The sequence below is a fragment of the Tripterygium wilfordii genome, chromosome 21 (assembly GCF_013401445.1).
Source record: "Tripterygium wilfordii isolate XIE 37 chromosome 21, ASM1340144v1, whole genome shotgun sequence".
NCBI classification, from domain to species: Eukaryota; Viridiplantae; Streptophyta; class Magnoliopsida; order Celastrales; family Celastraceae; genus Tripterygium; species Tripterygium wilfordii.
This window is the reverse complement of record NC_052252.1, coordinates 8,613,558-8,637,668: the sequence shown is the minus strand read 5'-3', so window position 1 is coordinate 8,637,668 and position 24,111 is coordinate 8,613,558. Positions and strand designations below refer to the sequence as shown.

The 24,111-nt window shown below is 37.5% G+C and overlaps 1 protein-coding gene and 1 non-coding gene across 2 annotated transcripts; both read left to right on the top strand.

Annotated features, from left to right (window-relative positions):
* The first annotated feature begins 2,444 nt into the window (after positions 1-2,444).
* Positions 2,445-7,816, top strand: LOC119988594. The gene is made up of 2 exons (XM_038833682.1): positions 2,445-2,782; positions 5,423-7,816. Exon 2 carries the CDS (start codon positions 6,375-6,377, stop codon positions 7,260-7,262), a length of 888 nt encoding a protein of 295 aa, XP_038689610.1. The 5' UTR covers positions 2,445-2,782; positions 5,423-6,374; the 3' UTR covers positions 7,263-7,816.
* Positions 7,817-22,090: 14,274 nt separating this feature from the next.
* On the top strand, positions 22,091-22,195 carry LOC119990269. The gene has a single exon (XR_005465995.1). It is a non-coding gene; the product is annotated as a small nucleolar RNA R71 (small nucleolar RNA).
* The last annotated feature ends 1,916 nt before the right edge of the window (positions 22,196-24,111 follow it).

Sequence of the window (24,111 nt, the reverse complement as noted above, 5' to 3'; positions counted from 1 at the left end):
GATATAATTACATTGTTTTTAAAAATAATGTAATAACACCTCGAACATTTAAAAACAACGAAATAAGGACTTGGAATACTTAAAAACAATGTAATACAAGGCAATCAATGTAAGCCAAGGAGTTCAAATAACTACCTGTACTTAATAAAGGCAATTAAACCTTCATTTTAGTTTATAATACAATAGACAGTATCAAAATGACAGTGACTCAAGAAGATGTTCCATCAAACCCCAATCAAAATTGGGGGATCTTAAAAACTAAGCCAATCCAAGTTAAACTAGATCTTTTTGGAGCCTTTCCCTTCAACTTGGTAAAGTAATAAGTGTAGATTCTTCAAATCCTCTACTTCCTGGGGACCAAAACACATTACCTTGTAACTGGACTCGAGTTCTCTATGACAACTCCAACACTAGAGCGGAAGGTTGGTTTGGGACTCACGGTTACATAAGCCCCTATGTTGGCAATCTATCTTTCCTTGGTTCAAGGCCTTGCTTTCATTTACAAACCCCATCACCCCAGTAGGAGGTTCCAAATCAGCCCTGATCCAAACCAGAATCCATATATTTGCGTCTTTTGGGTCGAATAGGAGCAGTTTGGGATATGCATCGGTTCTTGGTCAGGAAAAAGAGGGAGGTTGGTGTGATAGTGGAGTCACTAAGCGGAGCGAGGTGCGGCACGGGGTGAATAGCAGAGCTCAAGGTCAGTAGCTCAAAGACGGAAGTCTAATTAAATATGCCGACGGTTGTGTAGTAAAAGGTAGTAATAACCTAATGCGTTTTACGATGAATAACATTTTAATTTTTAAAATAATCCAACTCAGCAGTCCCAATCAGCTTGCCACATAGACTGGGACAATGCTGGGATATAAAATTGCAGGGACATTTAGATTTTTCGTAAATTAAATTAAATCCTTCCTAAACTACAAAAATGTACTATGATTATTGTATTTAATTTTTAATAAATATTGTATTAAATTAATAAATGAATTATTAATTCTTATAATAATTTAAATTTATCCATTTATAATTATATATATTAAATTGTATTTATTCATTAATATATTTATATAATTCATATTATATTACAATTTAAATATTAAATTAAAGTAATTATAATTTTTAGCCAATAAATTATACTTATAAATTAATAATAATACAAATAAATATATTTTACACAACCTAACCGCTAACAATAGTTAACAGCTTCACCAAACACCTCACAGCTTATTTAAAAGGTTTAAGCTCAATTTTTAGGAAAGAACCTATAAAGCAGCACCAAAATCAAAGCAGACAAGTTGTTGAAGTACTCAGCTTATTAGCTTCTTGACGGCAACATGTAAACATTATCCATAATTTCCCATCAGATTGCATCAAACAGAACAGAGAGGTAAATAAATCTTCCAAGAGGACAAGTCAAAAACAAAAACCAAGATATAACAGATAGGTAAAGCTAAATACACCTTAACCCAGTCGCAATGACATTGCTGCCTTGTGAAGCCCATCAATCATTTTTTTTAAAAACAACTCCACAACTAAGCCCAGCACAAAACTTTCTTAAAGGCGGCATTTCTTGTAGAAACACAAATGACTTTACTAATAGGATCCTCTAGTTTCCCAGCAAAACATAGGGGATAGATATCAATTTCAATCACAATTTCTTTTTTCTCCCATAAACCCTATAAAAGTATGAAGACAGAAAATAGTGCATTTTATTTATGATTAGCAGCTTAAAAGTTTAAAATAAAACACTACGAAAGCATCAACAAGGGGCAATAAACCTAGTCACTGCTTGTTGGACAACAAAAAACAAAATATCTATGGCTACCGAGAAAACTACGCGATTCAATTCCTACAAAAATAAACAAGCAAACTCAATCGACTCACTTTACTCTGAACTACTGCAGCCTCACTTGCTCTTTTGAAATCAAATCCATGCCGCATAAATAATTTTGATCAACCCAAACAGAATGAATAAGATGATCTCACCTGATCTTGAAAGTCAATGAATTATGCGAAATCAACTGATTCACACTAACACGCTGTAGTACCCGGTTTTTGTCTGGCCCAAAAAAAAAAAGAAAAAAGAAAAAAGAAAATAGAAAAAATAGAAAAAATTTAAAAATATAATAATAATAATAATAATTCAAAAGTTCATTTTTAAACCCGTAAACCCATAAAAATTCAAACCCAAACCCCATACAACAAAACCCTAGAAAATATCTAAAATATAGGAGAATTAAATAATTAATAAATAAAATCTTAAAAGGGAAAAAGGTAACACTTTTTAGGGTATGACATAAAGAATAAAAAAGATAAAAAATTAGTCTCTTAGAGTTTTTAAAAAGAGATGAGGAATAGGGTTTGAGGGGCGTTTTAATAAAAGGAAAAAATAGGGTTTTACATCGATATAGTATAAAGGAAGACACAAACAATGGAGAGAAAAAAGCAGCCGACATACAATACAAAACAAAAAAAAAAGAGAGGAGAGCCGCCGGAGAGAAGGGAAAGGGAAAAAAAAAAAGAAAAACTTGTGGGGAAAGTGGGTCGCCGACACTAGTAGCAAAAAGAGAAATAGTCGAATAAAAAGAAAGAAAGAAAACAAGGGTTTTTGGGTGATTGGAAATAGAGAAGAAAGCAGCCAAGGGAAGCCACCGGCGATTAGTGGAGAAAAGGAGAAGAAAAGAGAGAGTAGAACCAGAGGAGAACAAAGAAAAGTCAAGGTGCTCCGAAAGACCGAAGAAGAAAAGGGTTTCGTTCTCTTTAGTTCTATTTCTCTACAAGGGTAATAATCTACACACATTTATATCATTCTTTATTTCTATTTCTCTGGTTCCATTTCTTTGGTGCTACCTTTGTATCTCTTTGGGTCCATCTTTCCGGTTCTATTTATCTGAAGCATATCTGGTTTTTATGTTCTTGGCTTGGAGATCTGTTTGCTCTTTATGTTAATATTTGGCTTTGATATCCTTGTTTGCTCACTGTGTGGAGATCTGGTTTTTTTTCACATCTGGTTGTGATATCTAGCTTTGATATTTAGTCTTGATGAAATTATACCGAAATGTTGATGAATGATGAACTGATTTCGTGAAAGAGGAACTATCCAGTAGCTGTGTCCGGTTAAAAAATGTGGATTTCATTTTGTTTGGTCCAGATTTGATTTGAAGATAGGTTTATAGGTGACATAAATTTTTTATATGTGAATCTCATAATGTAGTTTTGATTTAACTTGGATCTTGATTACATTGGAGCATCTAATTTTGATCATTCCTTCCTTGTATTTGATGTCGGGCTTGGACCGGGCTTGATCCCACTTGGGCCGGACTTGACTTCGTTTGGGTTCGGAGAGTTCATTTGAAGATTGGACCGGGTTTGAGCAATTAATTGGCTCCATGGGCCATATTTATATTTGTATTTTTACCTTTATATTTTATTATTTGTATATATTTTTGTCTTATTTGTATTTGACATGTATATCCTTGTAAATGTAAATATGTAATAGGATAGTGGAAAAATAATGAAAATAGTGTAGAGTAGTGTAGTTTAGTTTTATTCATGTTAACGTTATTAGTATGCATGTTTAGGGGTTGTTAGTTTAGAATGCATGTTTAGAATGTATATTAGAATTGTATGCATGGGTCTTTTTCGCAAATCCATCAATTCATCAACCGCGTGTTTGTCAAATTTTCATATAACCAAAATAAGAAGATACCTAAATTAAAGTCAATAGGAGGAGGACTTGATAAAATTCAGCTCTTGCCTAGACTTTAATATCTTCATCTAAACGAAAAGCAAATAATAAATTAATTTACTAGATATCTAAATTAAAGTTCTTTAGGAGGAGGACTTGATAAAATTCAGCTCTTGCCTAAGCTTTAATTATGTTATCTCTTTGAATTAAAGTATTATTTGTATTCGTAAATACAATGATAAATTAATTTACTAGATACCTACATTAAAGTTCTTTAGGAAGAGGACTTGATAAAATTCAGCTCTTAACTAGGCTTTAATTATGTTATCTCTTTAAATTAAAGTATCACTTGTATTCATAAAAAGCATGATAATTTAATTTGTTAGATACCTAAATTAAAGTTCTTTAGGAGGAGGACTTGATAACATTCAACTCCTGCATAAAGTTTAATTATGTTGTCTTTTCAAATTAAAGTATCATTTATATTCGTCAAACAAATTTAGATTGTTCTTTCCGTTTTACTCATTGTTCTTTGATTATGTGATCGAGACCTCCCTTTGGTATAAAACCCAATGTCCTTTTTGCAAATTCCATCCAATATCTTTCCAAGTCGATTTTCAATAAAACCCATCAAAAATGAGATTTTCAAAAAAAACAAAGTCTTGGTCTATCATTAATGGAAAGATTTCACCCCATTTGATAATACATGATTTTTTGGGCATATGAAAAGATCATTAAAACAAATTGGGACATACAAACAAATTTTCAAGAAAAGCACACAGATCAATCTAGGTAACCTTTTAGGGAGTTGTGGGGTGTCTAACACTTTCCCCATACTCAATAGACCCCTTACCTATTTTTTGGTTTGCAGACCATTTTTAGTGTCCAATTGCACTTATATCAATTGGTGGCGACTCTAAACATTTTTCATCATTTCATCGCCGGTCCGCGTCGTGACCCCTGTTGCGACAACTGGCGACTCTGCTGGGGACATTGGTTTTTATACCAAAGGGGTTGAGCCTGTATGATTATTCTTGTGCTTTTCTCGTATAGTTTTTATGTTAGTTCCTATTTGTATTTGTATATTAAATTTGAAGAATTTGTTCAATGTTGTAGATATCTTCATCAGATATGGGCCTCGTGAGATTTAAATATTAGGGATATTGGTTTGTATGCCCCCGTACACACATTCACTTATCAATGCACACACATACCCTATACCCGGATTGCTTAGTGATTAGTGAAGGTTGACCTACCACTTTCATGGGATTCACTTCCCTGTATGGGTGGAGGAAGACATCTTCCTGGATTGACGTCCTCTTATAACATTAAGGGATGGGCTTTTGTGATCCAATGGAGCAAAAACCACCTGATCCAGAGACCTCGTGATTAGTTAGTTAAACCACCCATATGTACCATAGATAAACCGTAGCCATAGTTCTAAACCTTCAGAAATTTTTAGGTGGTATTACCCAAATTAGGAACCAAGGGGGCATCCTTATCCCTAAACTATTTATTTCGCAAGTCCATATTATGTTAGATTTCTTGTTACATGCCTTAACCATACTCATTTTCTTTTATAACTTATTCCTTCTTGTATATATTGTTTTGCTTTTGTATTTCTTGTATCCTGACCTAACCTGTGCAGTTACTATCCATAATTGTTTTTCCTTTTTTTGATCATGCATGCACGATAGAGCACATCTTTGCAATCTAACCAGATAATATTGGCAGAATGATCAGGCCCATAGGAACAAGCGTGGTGGAGTTGGGTGATCCAGTAGAAATTAGAGACAGGTTAGAGAAGCTACAAGGAGAGTTGGGAGACAGTTTGAAAGAAGATCAGCCGTTGAGACTAGTGAAGAAAGTTTCATTCCAGACTCCAGCACCGGAAGCTTTATCTGAGTTTTGGCAGAAGCAGGATGTGAACACAAAGAAAGCTTTTAGGAGCGTCTTTGGGCGGGTTGATCATCTGTTGACAGTCCAGACGCCAGTAACTCTCCTAAAAGCGGCTATACATCATTGGGATCTAGCATATCGTTGCTTCACTTTTGGGTCAGTAGATTTATCACCATTGATGGAAGAGTATGCCAAGTTGCTGGGATACACCTCGCACGCTAGTAAAATATATAACCCTAGAACGAAGACTTTTGCAGAAGTAGTTATCTCTAAGCTTTTGGGTTTACCAGTGAAGAAGATTAAAGAAATGGGGAGTACAAAGGGGGCAAGGTGGACTTTCCCAGAAGAAATACTGATGAACTTTGCTAAAGAAAATTTTCACAATGAAGAAGGGCGATTTGCTTTTGCAATTGTCATATATGGTACTGTGATTTTTCCATGCGCTGGGGGAAACATTGATAGAGGTGTGATCAATATGGTTAATCATGTTAAACATCAAGCAACTCCGGTGCCTGCCATATTATGCGAGACTTTTCGGTCCCTTAATCACTGTCGTGTTTCTACGGAAGGGAGGTTCATTGGGTGCGCTCAGTTGCTTGGGATCTGGCTTATTAGTCACCTAAGGTATGACCAGACGGTTGAGGCTCCTTTTGTGCAGTTCTAAAAGGATGATTGTCAGTTGAGGGATCCTATTGGTGATTTTGAAAAGGCAAGACTGCAACCATTTAAGCCTTCAGTGGAGAGATGGAGTTGTTTTCTATCTAGTTTGGATGAAAAGAAGATATAGATGAGAGCTCTGTGGCATAAAACAGACGGATTGATTTACAGGTGCGGTGATTTCAATTGGGTTCCACTTATAGGTCCTTGGGGAATTAGTAGTCAAGCACCGGCCATGTTTCTCCAACAAATAGGTGGGAATCCATGTAGACCAGTCACTTGTCATTTGAAGGAATTTGAATTCTCCCTTGAAAATGAAAAAGAAAAGGCGTTAGTACGGAAGATAGTGGATGCATGGAGTATTCTTCAAGGAGTAAGAAAAGGTCCGCGAAATATTTATGGGACTGCTCAGTACAAGGCATGGCATGCAAAAAGAGGAAAATCTTACACAGATTATTGTATGTCCGATGAAGGGAGAAGGAAAGGAAAAGGACAATGTTCCCAAGAAAATGAAGTTGTGTTGCAAGAGGTCATTGAGGTAGAAAGTGAAGACGAAGATGAAAGGGTTTCGTATCCAAATTTTGTCCCAGACAAAAGTGTAGGGGTAACAGTGGAAGAAGAAATTCAAGAAATGGAAGGAGATTTACAGATGGAAGATACATCAAGTGATGATGAAATGGTTAGAGGACCACCTGGATTTCCTGACAAAGAGGCGAAGATAATGTGGAAAATACTGCAAACTATGACTGAGAAATATAAAAAGTATAAAGGAAAGTTTAGAAGGATGAAAGCTGAGTTTGTCAAGAGCAAGAAAGTGAAGCTGCAGGAAGATTTGCAAATGGAAAAGGAAAGGGGCAATTTTCAGGAAGAGCATACCAAGATGAAGGAGCAAGTGAGAAGTATGAAAGGAGAACTTCAAGAGGCACGAAAGGAAATTACTCAAATGAAGGGAACAATTGTGACATTGGAGGAGTTAAGCTACAATGCTAATAAGGAAATGATTGGCAAAGTTGCTTAGCTAAAGAGGAATAAGGTGGAGATCAGCTCTCTGAAAGAACAAATGGAGTATGCCTTCTCAGAAAGTCAAAAATTTCAGAAGCTATATGAGGAAGACAAAGATTTCATTCAGCAAAAGGAGGCAGAAGTAGAAGAATTGAATCAATAGAATGATTTCTTACATGATGAATTGAATGAATTTCAACAGAAGCAACAAAGCACAGAGGATAAGATCAAGTTAATTATGAGTCGTGCATTGCAGTTATCAGAATGGGCTTACAGCTATGAAAGACGGGTACAAGATTTGAAAGTAAATCGGGCATTTAAGGCGCCAGAGTTGGCTGGGGTTTCCTTGTTTTTGACAGATCTACACAAAGACTTGTATGTACTTAGGGAGAAGATATTTCAAACGTAGTCAGCTAATTCTGATGTTATTGGGATTGATGATGAGTAAAAGATGTAAACGATTTGAGCTACAATATTTTGAATGGAATGATATTTTGCTATTATTATCTTTTTGGATTGCAAAGATTTCTTAGGATTTGCACAAATAATAACTACATGCATGCACGTTCTTAAAATAAAATAAATGAGGACTAATGTCGTTGTTTTCATAATGCACAGAAAAATCATAAATAATCATAGCGTCCAAGAATCAACACCATCGACACCCCTATAAGACTCGCCTACAATCAAGAATTATTGAGAATATGGAGCAGGAAATGGGTGAGCATAGTCAGAATCAGGATATAGCTGAACTAAAAGAGCAGATGGCCTTATTGATGAAGAACATGGCGTTGCTAATGAAAGGAAAGGGAGTAGCTGAAAATTCTGAAACATTGGAGATTCCTGAGAATCATCTACACCAGGAAATATCAACTTACCCACCCGGGTTTACTCCTGTTCGTAATCAGCCTTTGGCTAGTTTGCATCAACATCAGTATGTTTCTCAACAGGCAACGACTCAGAACCCAACGTACATTCATCAAGTTGATCCTCATGTGCATGACAATCCCTTCCCAGTCGGTGCTGATATTGCAGGAACTGTCACTGGCGGAGTAGTGACTGAGGGAGTTCAGTATGAAGAAAGTAGCTCAATGGATGCCATCAAGAAGTTGGAAAAGAGATTAAGAGCCATGGAGGGTTTCAATGCTTCAGGGATGCTGAACCCAGCCAATTTGTGCTTGGTGAAGAATTTGAATATTCCACATGATTTTGTATTACCAAAATTCAGTTTGTTTGATGGCACTGGAGTTCCATTGGATCATTTAACGATGTATTGTCGACGTATGCAGCCATATGCAAATGATGAGAAAGTATTGGTGCATTATTTTCAAGATAGTTTGACTGGGGCAGCTCAAAGGTGGTTCAATACCCTTAGTCCTTCATTAGTAGCTTCATGGGAGGATTTAGCTGAAATGTTCATGAAGCAATATAAGCATAATGAAGAGAAGATTCCTACCATCTATGATCTGCAGAACACAGTAATGAAGAGTGGGGAAAGCTTCAGGGAGTTTGCTCATCGATGGAGGGATTTGGCAGCTCAGATAATTCTGCCACTGACAGAGAAGGACCTGTTGAATGCTTTTATTGACGCCCTCCAACAGCCTTATACGTCCAATTTGGCGGGTGGTGGCCATAATAATCTAGCTGATATGATACAAGCAGGAGAACGAGTTGAACGGTGTATGAAGAGAGGTACTCTGCGTTATCTCATCCTTGACAAACCAGACCCAGCTAAAGGAAGTAAAGGCAAGAAGACTGAAGTGCATTCTGTGAATTTTGATTCAAATCCTGTTGTTTATGGTGCACCTACTTCAGACTATCGCCCTAGAAGCAATGCCCCAAGGATGTCAAACCCAGGAGTCTACTATAACCAAAACCACATCCAAAATCCTTACCCACCCCGATTCAATGCACCGCTACCCAATCAGTACCCGCAAAACCCAAACACTTACCCAAACTTTCAGAACCCAAATACCTACCAAAACCCTCGTCCAAATTTCCAAAATCCAAGACCCAGAAGGCCGGTGGAACGTTTTGACCCTATACCTATGACATATGCGGAGTGTTTCACTAAGCTACAAGCCCAAGAGGCGGTAGTACCAATACCAGGAAGAGTTCACCAGCCTCCATATCCTCCCTGGTATGATCCAAATTCTACATGTCTTTACCATGGGGGCGCACCCGAACATTCAACTGAAGCATGTTTGACTTTCAAGAGCTTAATTCAGGGGATGATTGAAGCAAAATGGCTCAACTTGGATGCTGTGGACAAGCCAAATGTTAACAACAATCCACTGCCAAACCATGGAAATGAAGGTGTGAATTATGTTGGCGAGTCTCGTGTTATCAAGATATGGGTGTCAGAGATTATGATGCCATTGAGCCAGTTATTTGACATCTTAAAGGAGCAGGGGATGATTGAAATGATGAGTTCTTTCCGCCAAAGTAATCAACTTGATACAATTAAGACTTGCAAATTTCACAGTGGAATGGAAGGTGTAGTACCCGGTTTTCGTCCGGCCAAAAAAAAAAATACAAAAAATAATAATAATATATATATATATCATATAAAAATAAAAATATATATATAATAAAAAGTAGCCGAAAGTAAAAAGAGAAAGGAGAAGAAAAAGAGAAAAGAAAGAAAGAGAAAGAAGAAAAAGAGAAAGGAGAAGAAAAAGAAAAAAAAAAGAAGAGAGGAAGAGAGGAGGCGTGAGAGAGAGGAAGAAAAAAGGAGAGGCTTTGGCTTTTGGTGAAGAAAAACAAAAAAAGAAGAGAGGAAGAGAGGAAGAGAGGGGAGAGGAAGAAGAGAAGAAGAGAAGGAGAGAAGGAGAGAAGGGGAAAACCGATTCTTTGGATTTTTTGGTAGAAGCTTCATACCCCTCATATCTTTCACTCAAGTATTGCTCTATTTACACTTGATTTCAATGTTTGATTCATTTTTAGCATCCTCGGATGTTGACTAAGAATAGACATGGTGTTTCTTGCATTCACCTTGGACATATGTGATGCTTGGGAGTGTTTTCGATACTAATATGTTGAGCCCTTTCTCTTTGCATTTTTTTTTTCTTCTATTTCTTGTTGGAAAAAGCGGGAGAGACCATATTTGGATTTGATTTTCTTGGTTTGGATACGTGTGAATCTCATAATGTGGTCTTGATTCGATTTAAATCTTGATTTACATTTGAGTATTCTATTTTTCCCTCTCTTTATGTTTGTTTTGTTGGACGAGGCTCGGGCTTGGATATTATTTGGACGAGTTGATGGAGGCTTGAGCAATTTCAAGATTTTGTTTGGTTTATTACAATTTGTGTATATTTGGCCCCCCATATTGTGTAATTTATCTTATTCATGTCGATTTGTATAATTTCGACATTTATTATTTGGATTATTTGTACAAGTGTGGATTATGAATATATAGGCTTAAAATTGAATATAGGTCATTTCAATTAAAGAAATCATAAGTTGATTTCCTTTATTTGAATTACGAACCTTATTTGATTTCATTTATGAATTTGCCATAAGTTGGCAATAATAGGTTAAATTGATAGATGACAATTTTCCAAATAATCATTTATACCATAAGTTGGTATTTAAAATTAAACCTACCAAAAGTTGGTAGGTCATTTTATCATTTATGCCATAAGTTGGTATTTAAAATTAAACCTACTAAAAGTTGGTAGGGCATTTTATTAAATAAACCATAAGTTGGTATCTAAAATTAAACCTACCAAAAGTTGGTAGGATATTTTATCATTAACACCATAAGTTGGTGTTTTAAATTAAATCTACCAAAAGTTGGTAGTGTGTCCCCAAATAAAAACTATCATAAGTTTTAGTAATATTACAATTTCTTTTAATGCTATCATAAGTTGATAGTATTCTTACAAATCTTTTCCCAAAACTATCATAAGTTGATAGTGTTATTTCAAACCTATTTCCAAATAAAAACCATCATAAATTGATAGTAATATTCCAAGCTTTTTTTCAAACACTATCATAAGTTGATAAGTGTGTTGAAAGTAATAATTCAAACTTTAACAATTACACCTTGCAAAGAGCAAGTTTCCATAAGATAGCCATTAGATTAATCCGGGTAACCGTTTTCAAACGGGAGTTGTGGGGTGCCTAACACCTTCCCCACACTCAATCGATCCCCGTACCCTTTTCTCTGGTTCGCAGGTCTTTTCGGTGTCCAATTGCACCTTAAATCAATTGGTGGCGACTCTAAACATTTTTCATCCTCAAACGCCGGTCCGCGTCGTGACCCCGGTTGCGACAACTGGCGACTCTGCTGGGGACACCAGGTTTTTTAAACCTAAGAGGGTCAAGCCCATATGATTAAATTGATTGGCTACGGTTACTTCTTCTTGTATGATTAATTGTTTGTTTCCTTTATATGTCAGAGATGTTGATTTATTTTGTTGTGGTAAAGTATTTGTCATCTCATACATTTACACTCACTGTAGCCTACCAGCTGACCTTTAGTATTAGAGAGGGTTGACCACTATTCTCGTGAGATTCCGTCTCCGCATGGGTAGTGGAAGATATCCTCACCGGATCGACTTCTCTTAAAAGTTAAGGGAGGAGCTTTTGTCCCAATAGTTGGGATTTTAAAAGCAACATGATCTGGGACCTCGTGGAATAGTTAGATAAACTTACCCAAGCACTTTATAAAGCCCTAGATCCATGTCCGAAACCTCCAGAAGTTTAGGTTACCCCGTGTAATGGCATATTCTATTTTTGTGTGATTTATTCATTTGTCGTTGATGTTTTGTTTTACACATTTTTAATTGTAATTTCCATTATCGGTTTCTTCTCTCATGCATTCACGTAGGCACAGTCATTGCATTTTGTCAAACTAAATAAGTTCATAGTCATGCATGAAAAAGAAAAAAAAAACCAAAAAAAAAGAAAAAATTCACTCATATCATCGCCATCCTTATTACACAAGATTACAGTTGTGAATTGCTAAAACAATGAAAAATGAACAGCAAAAAAAATACTGGGGCAGTTTTTGAGGAAATTGACTCTTAATTTTCTTGTTGATCGAGTTGGAATGGATCATTCTTTGTCTGATTCTAAGGAGGTTCATGTTTTGGCTATCGATGAAAACCTTGTTGATAGAACGGTCATTGAAAGGTTGCTCAAGATTACTTCCTGTAAAGTGACTGCGGTGGATAGTGGAATAAGAGTACTTCAATTCTGGGATTACACGAGGAGAATAATTATTCTGTTGGGTTTGATAGTTTGAAGATGGATTTGATTATCACCGACTACTGTATTCCTGGAATGACAAGATACAAGTTGCTGAAGAAAATCAAGGGATCGTCTGCCTTGAGAGAGATTCCAGTGGTAATCATGTCATCTGAGAACGTAGTGACTCGATCAACAGATGCTTGGGAGAAGAAGCAAAGGATTTTATTGTAAAGCCAGTGAAGTTGTCAGATGTGAAGCGCTTGAAAGGTTACATGACCAGAGACGGAAACCAAGAGAGATGCATCAACAACAAGAGAAAGCTTCCGGAGACTTGTGATCTATGTTCATCATCACCGTCACCGTCATCCTTCACTACCACCATCACCATTAGAGCCATGTTCTCCACCACCGTTGGAATCTCTTATCAGACAGCTTAGAAGGTCCTGCTGGGATTAAATCCTGATCGTCTGTTATGTCCCCTGCCTCACTGTGCAAATATTCATAATTTCTTGGGGAGTGTGAAAGTTTTTTTTTATTATTATTCTGTTTTATTTAAGTTGAAAAAAAAAAAAAAAAGAAAGAAAAAAGTTTGTCCTCAAGCGGGAAATGAACAGTTGAGTGTGACAGTTTTGTTTTTATTATTATCTAGTTGAAAACAAAAGAAGGAAGAAAAGAGTTGTCCTCAAGCGGGGAAAATAACAGTGGAAGGTGACAGTAAAGTAAGTACTGATGTGACAGGCACCGCGAATGTCTTCGCATATGCAGAGCCATCTTCGTCTTCATCTCCATCTCAATCATTTCTGGCAAAAGCGTGTTTTCTCTCTGAGCCATCTTCATCTCCGTCTCCATTTTCATCTCCATTAGTTGTGGTAAAAGTGTGTTTCTCTCACAAAGATCAAGAGCTATGCCGAGACGCTCACGCACCATCGCCTCAAGATTGCAATCCAGGCTTGCGTTGTTCAACGAAGCTGAAATTATTCCGGAGTGTAGAATTGATGAAACGGTACAGCGAGAAGCAATCAACAAATGGGCGATACGCTGCTTGAGGGAGCATTCCTTGCTGTTTTTAGTAGATCCAGATCCAGAAAATGACTTACTGGTGTATCCTCAGATCGTTCGCTCCTTCTATCACACTCTCATCGAGCTACCACGAAGTGAGCGGACTAGGAATCAATTGGTTTATCAGGTCATTCTAGCTGGTGTGAAAGTTCAATTCACGACAGCAGATCTGTGTCGCTGCTTGGGATATCCACCAGTAGATGATAAGCCCATTGGATCTCAACAACCAATCTGTGCGTCAAAGCAGAAAATTGTTGATGATATGTGTGGAGGAAAAAGGAATAGGCTCAGCAACGCTACACGCCGTGCTTATTTACCTTCGAAGATGTGGTTGCTGGATGATGCTGTCAGGAAAAATCTGTGCCCTATTGGCCATGAGCAAGAACGACGAGGAAAATTCTTGTCAGTCTTATACTCTATGTATAAAGGGCAGTGGTTTGATATTGGGAAGATCTATCTGGCCACGATCTTCAAAGCCAAGGATTTTGTCGAGAAGAAGCCAATAAAGGCGGGGAAGTTATTTTTCCCACGGCTTATCACAAGGTTGCTTTTGTTCAAAGGCATTCGACCTCCTCAGCCTCGAGCATCTTTGGGATATCAAGTCACCTTGCTAGAAAGAAGGACATGGCGTCAGAGCATCAGCCATTTGAAAACAACTGCTACTAGAAAGAAGCAGACCCAAGAAAGTCACTCAGCATCACCACCTGGTGATTCCTCATCAGCAATTGCAGCATCTCCACAATCAGATCGCATGCATGCAGCGATAGCCCGGCTAGAGATGGGGCTACAAACACTAGAAGATGGACAGCAAAGGCTGGAGCACATGTTGGTCGCAGTCATGGACATGATAAGGAAGTCCAAACACTAGAAATTTTGGGGAGTTATGTGAGTAGTTTGAGGGATTCCATGTTGCTATTATGGGGAATGATCAAAACTTTGCTGTTAAGCCTTGCCATGGCCTTCAGGTTTTAAGCTCAGTAACTGGACCAATTTGGAATTGTCAGATTCTGTCAGCAACCTTCAAGAGTAATATCCATGTGCACTACGATCTGGGATCCAGCTCACGACCATTGATTGGGTTTTAATAATGAGCATGTCTTTACTTTACTTTGATAAATTTCTCTAGTACAGCTTTTGCATGTTCAATATTTCCAATCCTCATGTTTTTGATGCCCTGTTACACTTATCATTCCCACATTTATTTGCCCAATTCCCGTGTTTTTGATGCCTTTGTTACATTCATCATTCCACATTTATTTGCCTTTATTTGTCCATTACTTGCAAATTCCAAATCTTGCAAATTCCATTTTGGCAGGATTGAAATTGATGATAATGAAAAGATGAACTGAAGGAACCAGATTTTGGGGCACCCATTAACAATGTCGAATTTGACTTGAACATTGAGGATAAATCTGAGATATAGTCAGAAATGTTGAGACAAGTTTAACCAAAAAGAAAAGGTAATTCAAATGGCTAAGGTTGTTAATTCGGAAGTTGAAGATCAGAAAGAAGAAGTTTGAATTGATGCAGCACTGGAAGAAAAGGATAGAAAGAGATTGATAAAGTGGTTGCGTGAACCAAGATGTTTTTGCATGATCATATCAGGGTATGCAGAACTTGATAAGAACATAGTGGTCCACAGATTGTCACTAAAGAGTTTATCCTCCATTGAAGTGTATGTGGATGACATGATTGCTAATTCCAAGCAAGAGGAAGATTACATGATTAACCTGGAAAAATTGTTCAAGAGGTTGAGAATGCACTAGTTGAAGTTGAACCCCTCAAAATGCACATTCGGGATAATTTCAATGAAGTTGTTAAGTTTTATTGGTAGCAAAAAAAAAAAAAAAAAAAAAAAATTCCCGCCAGAGTGAAAACCCGAAAGGGTACTCTAGGCAAAATTAGGAATATATAAAAAAAAACCCGCTAGAGTGAAAACCCGCAAGGGTACTCTAGGCAAAAATTAGGGGCAAAAAAAAAAAAAAAAAAAAAAAAAAAGAAGAAGAAGAAAAAGAGAATTCTGCTAAAGTGAAAAAAAAACCTTTATGGGCATTTTAGTTTGGGCTGCAAGATGGTTGGATCACGAATCTGTTGAATTGATGAGTATTGCCTGAGTTGGCTGTTAACTTGTCTCACATTGACATAGGTGGGAGTGCAAAATTAATTTTGTAATTAAAGGGTTGGAGATCAGTTAATTGGACATACACCCAAAACTGGGGCAGATTTTGGGGTGCTCTTGATACCATCAGATATTTTACCTTGCTAAGGTGTTAGTCTGTTACATAGAAGAAGAAGTTTGTTGGCAGAAATGGAAGGTTCAGAGATAGGCTCATACAAGTCAGATTTGATTATTGTTAATTGGGTGCACACCAAAATTGGGGCAATTTTGGTACAATCTTTGAATTATCACATATTTCATCTTGAAGAAGCTCGGTTTGTCCTTTCTGCCTTTGATTTCTCTGCTTTCTTGTACATATTTCATTCTAAAATATTTTATTACCACCTATCCTTTTCAATAAAAATTGTGAGGAAATTCATTTCTTCGGTTTTGTCACTTGTGGCATCTTTTTCCATATCCCAATTCAATTCTCATCTCATACTCCAAAAACAAATTATTATCATTTGCTTTCAATAATTGACAAGCATGGCTGTACTTTTGAATTTATCACTGACAAAGTTTTGACAGGAAATATAATGAGTGCATCAGGACAATACTTTTGATAGGAAGTTGATGGATTTTGGCATCCTAAGCTGGAAAGGATCTGAGTGAAAAGCCTGAAGCTGAAGCAGGTGTTAGCAGGAAAAAGAAGCTCACATTCCTAAGCCGTGCAAAAAAAAAAAAAAAAAAAAAAAAATTGAATAAGGAAATTCAGATAAATGGGTAGCTTTGAATTCAGATGCGTACGAACATGCAAATTTCAGGGAAAATGAATTGATTATGGGAATGCACATTGGAAAAGGAAAAGAGATAGCTCAAGAGCTGGGATCCAGAACGGAAAAAGGCCTTCACTAATCAGATTAGAGAAGATACATTGAAAGCTCAGTGAGTCAGAAAGTCAACCCTGACAGAGAAACAAATTTGGTTTAGCAATTCGTAATTGTAAGCTTGTTGGAGGATGGCAAAACCATGAGAAAACATACATCCATTCATTCATGAGACATTCATAATTGAGCAAAATAGGTCAGTGCATGCATCATCACTGCATAAATAAAAAATTTTCAGCCAAGCCGGGAATGGCTACAGTGATCCCGAGCACCTTTTTCTCAATAAAAAAAAAAATCAAAAAATCAAAAAAATCTTTTCCAGCCAAGTCGGGAATGGCTACAATGATCCCGAGCACCTTTTTCTCAAAAAAATCAAAAAAAAAAAAATCAAATCAAAAATCAAAAAAAAAAAAAAAATCAAATAAAAAAAAATCTTTTCCAGCCAAGTCGGGAATGGCTACAATGATCCCGAGCACCTTTTTCACAATAAAAAAAAATCAAAAATCAAAAATTTTCAGCCAAGCCGGGAATGGCTACAGTGATCCCGAGCACCTTTTCACCCAAAAAAAAAAAAAAAAAAAAAGTCAAAGATTAAAAAAAAAAAAAAACATTGGCTAAGCCGGGAATGGCCTTGTGATCCCGTGCCCTTTATTTTCCTGCACAAACATTGGCCAAGCCGGGAATGGCCTTGTGATCCCGTGCCCCTTTATTTTCCTGCACAAACATTGGCCAAGCCGGGAATGGCCTTGTGATCCCGTGCCCTTTATTTTTCTGCACAAACATTGGCCAAGTCGGGAATGGTCTTGTGATCCCGTGCCCCTTTATTTTCCTGCACAAACATTGGCCAAGCCGGGAATGGCCTTGTGATCCCGTGCCCCTTTATTTTCCTACACAAACATTTGGCCAAGCCGGGAATGGCCTTGTGATCCCGTGCCCCTTTATTTTCTTGCACAAACTTTTGGCCAAGCCGGGAATGGCCACAATGATCCCGCGCATTTCAGTCCCGTACGAAACTCGGTTGACTACGCCTTTGTTTGCCTTTTATTTCATAAAAGACATCCAAAGGGGGGCAGCTGTAGTACCCGGTTTTCGTCCGGCCAAAAAAAAAATACAAAAAATAATAATAATATATATATATATATCATATAAAAATAAAAATATATATATAAGAAAAAGTAGCCGAAAGTAAAAAGAGAAAGGAGAAGAAAAAGAGAAGAGAAAGAAAGAGAAAGAAGAAAAAGAGAAAGGAGAAGAAAAAGAAAAAAAAAAGAAGAGAGGAAGAGAGGAGGCGTGAGAGAGAGGAAGAAAAAAGGAGAGGCTTTGGCTTTTGGTGAAGAAAAACAAAAAAAGAAGAGAGGAAGAGAGGAAGAGAGGGGAGAGGAAGAAGAGAAGAAGAGAAGGAGAGAAGGAGAGAAGGGGAAAACCGATTCTTTGGATTTTTTGGTAGAAGCTTCATACCCCTCATATCTTTCACTCAAGTATTGCTCTATTTACACTTGATTTCAATGTTTGATTCATTTTTAGCATCCTCGGATGTTGACTAAGAATAGACATGGTGTTTCTTGCATTCACCTTGGACATATGTGATGCTTGGGAGTGTTTTCGATACTAATATGTTGAGCCCTTTCTCTTTGCATTTTTTTTTTCTTCTATTTCTTGTTGGAAAAAGCGGGAGAGACCATATTTGGATTTGATTTTCTTGGTTTGGATACGTGTGAATCTCATAATGTGGTCTTGATTCGATTTAAATCTTGATTTACATTTGAGTATTCTATTTTTCCCTCTCTTTATGTTTGTTTTGTTGGACGAGGCTCGGGCTTGGATATTATTTGGACGAGTTGATGGAGGCTTGAGCAATTTCAAGATTTTGTTTGGTTTATTACAATTTGTGTATATTTGGCCCCCCATATTGTGTAATTTATCTTATTCATGTCGATTTGTATAATTTCGACATTTATTATTTGGATTATTTGTACAAGTGTGGATTATGAATATATAGGCTTAAAATTGAATATAGGTCATTTCAATTAAAGAAATCATAAGTTGATTTCCTTTATTTGAATTACGAACCTTATTTGATTTCATTTATGAATTTGCCATAAGTTGGCAATAATAGGTTAAATTGATAGATGACACTTTTCCAAATAATCATTTATACCATAAGTTGGTATTTAAAATTAAACCTACCAAAAGTTGGTAGGTCGTTTTATCATTTATGCCATAAGTTGGTATTTAAAATTAAACCTACTAAAAGTTGGTAGGGCATTTTATTAAATAAACCATAAGTTGGTATCTAAAATTAAACCTACCAAAAGTTGGTAGGATATTTTATCATTAACACCATAAGTTGGTGTTTTAAATTAAATCTACCAAAAGTTGGTAGTGTGTCCCCAAATAAAAACTATCATAAGTTTTAGTAATATTACAATTTCTTTTAATGCTATCATAAGTTGATAGTATTCTTACAAATCTTTTCCCAAAACTATCATAAGTTGATAGTGTTATTTCAAACCTATTTCCAAATAAAAACCATCATAAATTGATAGTAATATTCCAAGCTTTTTTTCAAACACTATCATAAGTTGATAAGTGTGTTGAAAGTAATAATTCAAACTTTAACAATTACACCTTGCAAAGAGCAAGTTTCCATAAGATAGCCATTAGATTAATCCGAGTAACCGTTTTCAAACGGGAGTTGTGGGGTGCCTAACACCTTCCCCACACTCAATCGATCCCCGTACCCTTTTCTCTGGTTCGCAGGTCTTTTCGGTGTCCAATTGCACCTTAAATCAATTGGTGGCGACTCTAAACATTTTTCATCCTCAAACGCCGGTCCGCGTCGTGACCCCGGTTGCGACAGAAGGTCATACTCAATTGTGTGCTCCACCATATCGCTGAAAATACTCATCGTACAATCCTTTTATAGGCAAAAGTGCCAAAAGGATAAGTGAAGGTAGTCTTTTCTTGGTCTTCCAAAGCAATGGGGATTTGATTTTACCCCGAATAACCATCCAAGAAGCAATAACAAGAGTGTCCCGCAGGCCTCTCTAGCATTTGATCAATAAAAGGCAAGGGAAAGTGATCCTTCCTAGTGGCATTGTTGAGCTTTCTATAGTCAATGCAAACTCTCCAACCAGTAGTAGTCCGGGTGGGAATCAATTCATTCTTCTCATTTTTCATCACCGTGATTCCACTCTTTTTGGGGGCAACTTGCACCGGACTTACCCAAGAACTATCCGAAATAAGGTAAATAATTCCCGCATCAAATAGTTTTAAAATTTCAGCTTTCACCACATCTTTCATATTGGGATTTAGTCGGCGTTGATGTTCTACCGAAGACTTGTAGTCCTCCTCCATTAAGATACGATGCATGCACATAGTGGGGCTAATTCCCCGAATATCCGCTATTGTCGACCCCAAAGCCATTTTGTGCTCTCTCAACACTCTTAAGAGCTTGTCCTCTTCCTCTGGATTCAAATTCGAAGATAGGATATTAGAATTACCCAAGTAAGCATACCGAAGATGGGACGGAATAGGTTTCAATGTAAGTGTAGGAGCTTCCACAATACTTGGTTGTGGTCTAGAAGGCAAGGCAAGACACCAAGAGGTTCAAATTTCTGGAACCTTCTTGGTTTAGACTCTTTCATAGATTCTAAGCAATGCATGAACTCTACCACATCATCATCACCACACTCTAGAGCATCCTCGTTCACCGAGCAAGTCTCAAGAGGGTCTTGGCACGAAGTTATGGCATAAGTGTGAGTCAAGATATGATCCACCATGTCTAAGCGAAAACAAGATTCTCCGTCTTCCGGGTATTTGGTGGTTTCAAACACTTTGAATGTGACTTGTTCATCCGCATTCTCAACACCAAAGTGCCTTTTTCCACATCAATGAGAGTTCCCCCCTTACGCAAGAAAGGTCTCCCCAAAATAATTAGGGTACTAGAATCTTCCTCCATATCAAGAATCAAAAAATCCACTGGAAAAACCAATTTGTCCACCTTGACAAGAACATCCTCAATGATACCACGGGGATATTTAATAGATCGATCCGCCATAACAAGAGACATTGTAGTGGGGCTGATTTCATGCAAACCAATGAGCTTGGCTATTGATAGTGGCATTAAATTAATACTCGCTGCCAAATCACATAGCGCCCTTTCAATCACCGTACTATCAATGGTGCAAGGAATGGTGAAACTTCCAAGATCTTTCTTTTTAGTTGGAAGCTTTTGTTGCACTATGGCACTACACTCCTCCGTCAATTGGACACTTTCATAGTCCTTCATCCTCCGCTTCTTAGAAAGAATTTCCTTCATAAACTTTGCATAGCTAGGCATTTGCTCCAAAGCCTCTATAAAAGGTATGTTTATCTACAACTTCTTGAACACCTCTACGAATTTTGAGAATTGAGACTCCTTCTTGGTGTTTTTCAACCTTTGTGGAAAAGGAATTGGAGGTACATATGCCTTAATTAGAGGTGTTGGCAGTGAATTATCAGGCCAATCCAACTCAATTGCATACTAGGGTTGCTCTTTCCTGCTCTGATTCAACTTTTCAAAGTTTTCAGCTTGATCTGCAGTTGTCCGATCGATCGGAAATTGGGCCGATCGATTGGATTTTGGCTTTGTCTCTATTTCAACTTCAGCTAGAATTGGGGTCCGATCGATCGGGGAGGATGTCCGATCGATCGGAGCTGGGCTTTGTGACTTCTCAGCTGCATTTTCATGCAATTCTGCATTTTTCAGTTTTTCACTTTTCAGCATCTAGATCAACAGCAGTTTGCACTAGATTCCCATTTCGTAGAGTAATGGCATAGCAATGATCTTTCCCTTTCGGATTCACCTCCGTTTGATTAGGGAGTCCCCTGTTTTCTCTAGATGATAAAGCATTAGCTAGTTGCCCCACTTGTATCTCAAGATTTCTAATGGAAGCCCCTTGATTTTGAATCAATGATGCTTGAGTTTGTAATGCGGAATCGGTCTTGTTGATGAAGTTATTTGTGTTATTGGCTAACGCCTCCATGCTTCCGGCCATCTTGGCAAACATTTCATCAATGTCCCTTTTTTTCTCGTGGGGTTGAATTTGTTGAGGAGGAGGGTTTTGCACATTTTGATTGTTGCTCCAAGAAAAGTTGGGCTGATTCCTAAACCCCGGATTGTAGAAATTGGAATATGGATCATTTCTTGGCCGATTGTAATGCCCACCTCCAATAGCATTAGCTTGCTCACTTTGAGAAGAAGATGCATTAGTAATCAAGCATTCTCCTGTTTGATGGCTACCACCACAATAATCACAAGACACTATAGGCATTCCTTGAATCACATGCACTCCTTGAGGAGAATTCTTCGTTAAAGCATCAATCTTTTTAGCCATAGCGGCCAAGACGGTCATCACGTCGACATCTCTTGGATTGCCTTGCCTTTGTGGTAACCTCTCCGTAGGCCAAGAAGTATTTGTCTTGGCAACCTTCTCAAGCAAAGTTCGGGCCTCCTCTTGAGATTTAGTCATAAAAGAACCACCCGCGGCTACATCTAACATTTGCCTTGTCGATATACTCAATCCGGAATAAAGGCCTTGATAAACAATCCACTCCGCAAGTCCATGATTAGGAAAACTCCTCAAGATAACTTTGAACCTCTCCCAAGCTTCATGGAAAGATTCAAGATCAAATTGGGAGAAAGTCATGATATCATTCCGGATTTATATCGCTTTTGCCGGAGGGAAGAATTTAGATAGAAATTACTCTGAAAGCTCTTCCCATGTAGTGATGGAATTGGGAGGGAGTGACATCAACCATGCTTTAGCTTTATCTCTCAAAGAGAATGGAAATAACCTCAATAGAATTGCATCACGTGAAACACCACGAATATCAAAAGTAGCGCAAATGTGCAAGAATGAAGCAATGTGCACATTTGGCTCTTCGTGAGGAAAGCCATCGAACACAACGGAGTTGGAGATCATGGTGATAATAGCCGGCTTGATCTCAAATTGAGTGGAGTTAATAGGTGGATACCGGATACTAGAAGGAGTGGTATCCCAAGTCGGTCAAGCGCATTCCTCCAAAGAACGAGGTTCAAATTGCCTTGGTGGTCCATCTACCTCATTGGCTCCATTTCCACCATTTCCATTATGAGCACCTCCACCATTATCATTTCTCTCATTCAAACCATTTCCACCAATGGCCCCCACACCATTTCTTCCCTCCAAATTGTCTCCCATGCCTTCAACCGGGTTATTATGTTGCTCCCATCTAAGCATACGAAACGTCCTCTCAATCTCCCGATCCAAACAAATCACATTCGAGCTGAGAGCACATCTTCCTAAGCTCATACAAGAGAAAGAATTTCTGCAGAAAATTTAAAACCAAATTAGCACAAAAATAACCTAAATTGACACAAAAATAAAATTGCCTCAATCCCCGGCAACGGCGCTAAAAACTTAATGTGAATTATTCGCAAGCAGACAAGTCGCACAAGTAATAAAGAGTGAATAGAGTATCGTTCCCACGAAGATATATTGGCAATTTCAATTCAATGTCAATCCAAGTAATTATCACACTAAGATGGTAATGCGAATTGTTGGTTGTGTTTTATCTAATGCTAAATAAGTAATTAACAGATCACTAAGTAAATGACAATTTGAGTAAGTAACCAAACAACAAACAAGAAATTAAGTTCTCAAGAGAAGTAAACACTAGGGTACCTAATATCACCACCTCTTATCCAATTGAACTCCATTGATTCATTAATTCCCAGTTCCCAATTTAATTGTTGACAATCGATTTCCCAACCTATTCAATGTTCTATTCCTAGATACACTGAAAGTGTTTCCAATATAAATCCCTGTTATTCCTAACACTCGGATTCATATATTGAAAACCCGTTAAGAACAATAGAAATCATATATCGATTGCATATGTAATAAACTTATATTCCTATGGTTCATGCAACCTATGTTCTCTATGGACTCTTGCAACTCTAGGCATATCCTTTCGGTCTCAACCTAGGCTCAAAATCATCCAAATGGTGACCAAGCATTTGAAAGCAATAAGCACATCCACAAAGAATCAACAGTACAAAGAGAGATTCAAGAATAATAAACCAATCTCATTCAATCTTCAAAGAGGGGTTCCATTAGGACCCCTAGTTAGAGGATTAGTTCCTCATAAGTAAGGAATACAAATCAAAATCCAAAATGGCAGGCATTAAATACAAGAACAAGGAAGAAATAAAGAGAAACCCCTGGATCCCCTTGCTCAAGCTTCAATGGCTGTTGTAGGAGAGTCTCCAAAACCCTTGATTTTGCTTTCAAAGTCCAAAAGTTCCTAAAACCCTAAAGATCTATGCTTTATATACTCTCAAAGACCTTAAAGTCGTTTTTCTAACAAGTCTGTGTCGTTTTGAGATGGACCCACTGGATTTTTGGGTAATTTCGGGCATGGAGAGATCTTCAATATCGCAACTGGGACTGGTCGATCGATCGGACACCAAACCCGATCGATCGGATTTTCTCTCTGGTCTTCTTAGCTTCAAAGTGTTCTGATCGATCGGACAATAGGCCGATCGATCGGATTTCTTCTCTGACTCCGAATTTGCTTCTTTCAATCCATTTCGCTCC